Genomic DNA, 2,986 nt, shown 5'->3' with positions numbered 1-2,986 from the left:
TTCACAGACCAAACACTATTATTGTGATAAAATCATCTTAACTTAAAGTAATCGCTCCTTCAGGCCACGGTACCTGTGATGGGCTGATCAGACGCTGGATGTGGAGTCTTTGATGTCTCCTCTGTAGCCATGTTATAGTGCCATCGGTGTAAGCAAGGGAGGGCTGGAAATGTGTAATTGGGTGTTAGGTTTAACTCAAAGGCGTTCACTCTAGCATAAACAAGTGCACACACACACACACATAAACATCCATCTAGGTGGAGAATTGTGATGATGGATTGGACTGCTCTTAAAACAGGAAGCACCAAAGGAAGTAAGCGTTTACAGTTAGAAGTAGTTAGAGTGCTGTGCACACACACATAAACACACATGCATACACACACACACATATAAACACATACATACACACTTGCATGTGTGCACGAGTGGGCATTTATACATTTTCAAAAATGCTATGCACATGGTCCTCTCTCTCTGCCTCTCCCTCTTTCCCTCTCTCTCTCTCTCTCTCTCAGCCTAATGTATACTCTCTCCCTCTTTCCCTCTCTCTCTCTCTCTCTCCACCTAATGTATACTCTCTCCCTCTTTCCCCCCTCTCTCTCTCTCTCTCCACCTAATGTATACTCTCTCACTCTGAAATGTACACATGCAGATGCATACACACCCAGGCACATAAAGAGGCGATGACCCTGACATTGTGCGTGTGGCTGTGGGGGTGTGTGGTGCAGGTGAAGATGGCCAGTAAATCACAAACTAAAAACAGGCACGCTGAACATGCACATTCTTCCAAAGTTCACACACATATGTGCACCACGAGTTCTTAAAGTAGGACAGGTAACATACATGTGCACGCACAGACACACACACACACATTCAGCAATGCAACTCGAGCTTTTCCATATGGAAGCCATCCACATGCTCAGGTTTGATGATGTCATCACAGGAGGCCAAGAGCCTAATGAGCACTGAACACACCCTTGTGTGTGTGTGTGTGTGTGTGTGTGTGTGTGTGTGTGTGTGTGTGTGTGTGTGTGTGTGTGTGTGTGTGTGTGTGAGAGAGAGAGAGGGGGAGAGAGAGAGAAAAAAGTGTGAGATCAAGTAATACATTTGTTATTTTTTGTTTTTATAACTTTGTGTATTAATAATCATAAATATACCCTCTCTCTCTCTCTCTCTCTCTCTCTCTCTCTCTCTCTCTCTCTCTCTCTCTCTCTCTCTCTCTCTCTCTCTCTCTCTCTCTCTCTCTCTCTCTCTCTCTCTCTCTCTCTCTCTCTCTCTCTCTCTCTCTCTCTCTCTCTCTCTGTGTGTTTGTGTGTGTGTGTGTGTGTGTGCATGGGTGTCCATGCAGGTGTGTTATGTGGAGGGCACAGCACTGGTGCTGGGTTTCGAGGACCCCATGGTACGGACGGACGACACCCCGGTCAAGCGTTGCCTGCAGACCAAATGGCCATACATTGAGCTGCTGTGGACCACAGAGAGGTCTCCCTCGCTCAACTGAGACGCCTCCACCACCCCCACCTCCCGTTCACACAGACGCGTACACATCCCTCCCCACAACTCATAACAGGAATGCTGGAACTTCCATCACACACACACACACCTGTACACATTTACGCAGCAAAAAAAAGCAATTCACTGTCACATCATCAGTACATAAGGACCCCTGTACTCACGCCACTTAGGAGGCCACTGCAGTGCCTGAACTGAAAACAGATATGTATGGACTCCTTTATACACACACAACCACACACACACATGTATACTCATGACTGTTTTACATGTTTGGAATGGCTTGTACATTTTTTTGAAATATATTTCAAGTGTTTCGTTTCTTAAAATCCTCAGAAATGCTGAACAATTGATTAATAAGTATTTTTTTATTTTATTACTTTTGCATTTTGTTTGTTTTGTTTCTTTGTTTTGCATTCTCCCCTTCCCCTTGCACTCTAATGTCTTGTGTGGGACACATGTTGGACTTGTTTAACCTGACTGAGAGCTGACAGAGACGGTCAGAAATGTCGGCCCATTGGCACCATGTTTAAGGGTTCCTTCTAGTTGAATTGTTTGAAACCTCAGAGGATATTTAAGTGACCGGAGGACCAAAGCATCAAGACGGATATTATTTGTGTTCCTTGACAGAGAAACGGAACAAACCCAAACAAACACACACACACACACATACACACACACATACATACTTACTTGTATGCACTCATACTTCTAAGAGAGAGCAAGACACACACCCACTGCATATGTGACGGGTGGGACAGGTTTTTTGGAGAGGAAGATGCACCAGTCCGATACACTACAGAAGAGGAGAGGACTAGATGGGAGTGGACTCTGAAACAGACGTTTGGCCTGATCAAGCCAAGCGGTCCGCTCCAGAAGTGCTCATGGGAGAGCGCTCTTCGTTTCTCTCCTGGGTTGCTACAGGCCAAGAATGGGACGCCTGTTTCAGAGCACTCTGGTTTGATTTGCACGGGGATGGGATGGGGAAAAACTACCCGCAATCGTTATTTATTCTGCCCCCAATGGCTTGCCCAAAAATAAACACCCCCTTTCTTCTCCTTTTTCTGTGTGAAGTCAGTCTTGTGTGTGTGTGTGCTTGTGTGTGTGTCTGTGTCTGTGTCTGTGCATGTGTGTACACATCAGTAAAACCAGATCAGGGTTCAACATTGTGATCTCAAGATTTTGGAGGAAGGTCATTTAAATAAAAAGGGATCCCATGAGCTGCCGTTCACTGGAATTATATGTTATTCAAAAAGACCAGTGCCCTTTGTCAGTCTATGCTAATGTAGACTGTCTGTCTACGACGATCTAGATCATTCAAACCAAATACCAAGGTAATACCACAACCATCTGCAAGACATCCTCTTGTGTATGTCAAGATATCTATGATTGGTCACTGTTAATGGGCATTTCCAACCTGTTCAGTCTCTCCCCGTAGAAGTGCTCCTTTGTTTTCCAAAGGCCAACTGCACATCTA

The 2,986-nt window shown here is 45.1% G+C and overlaps 1 protein-coding gene across 3 annotated transcripts in view; it reads left to right on the top strand.

Moving 5' to 3' along the window:
• The window catches only part of mindy3 (MINDY lysine 48 deubiquitinase 3), a 34,784-nt gene extending 32,217 nt beyond the window's left edge, over positions 1–2,567 (top strand). For all 3 annotated transcript variants that reach the window (XM_076279839.1, XM_076279840.1, XM_076279841.1), the window contains one exon: positions 1,349–2,567. In XM_076279839.1, the coding sequence (XP_076135954.1) occupies positions 1,349–1,498 (150 nt within the window). In that variant the 3' untranslated portion in view covers positions 1,499–2,567. The remainder of the gene's footprint in view (positions 1–1,348) is intronic.
• Positions 2,568–2,986: the final 419 nt, after the last annotated feature.

Source organism: Alosa pseudoharengus, unplaced genomic scaffold (assembly GCF_046254945.1).
Source record: "Alosa pseudoharengus isolate Yale_2024_CS ecotype anadromous, Long Island Sound unplaced genomic scaffold, YU_APseudo_1.1 YU_APseudo_1.1_scf_12, whole genome shotgun sequence".
In the NCBI taxonomy this organism is placed as follows: domain Eukaryota; kingdom Metazoa; phylum Chordata; class Actinopteri; order Clupeiformes; family Clupeidae; genus Alosa; species Alosa pseudoharengus.
The sequence above is the reverse complement of the archived record's forward strand: the minus strand, read 5'-3'. Positions and strand labels throughout refer to the sequence as shown.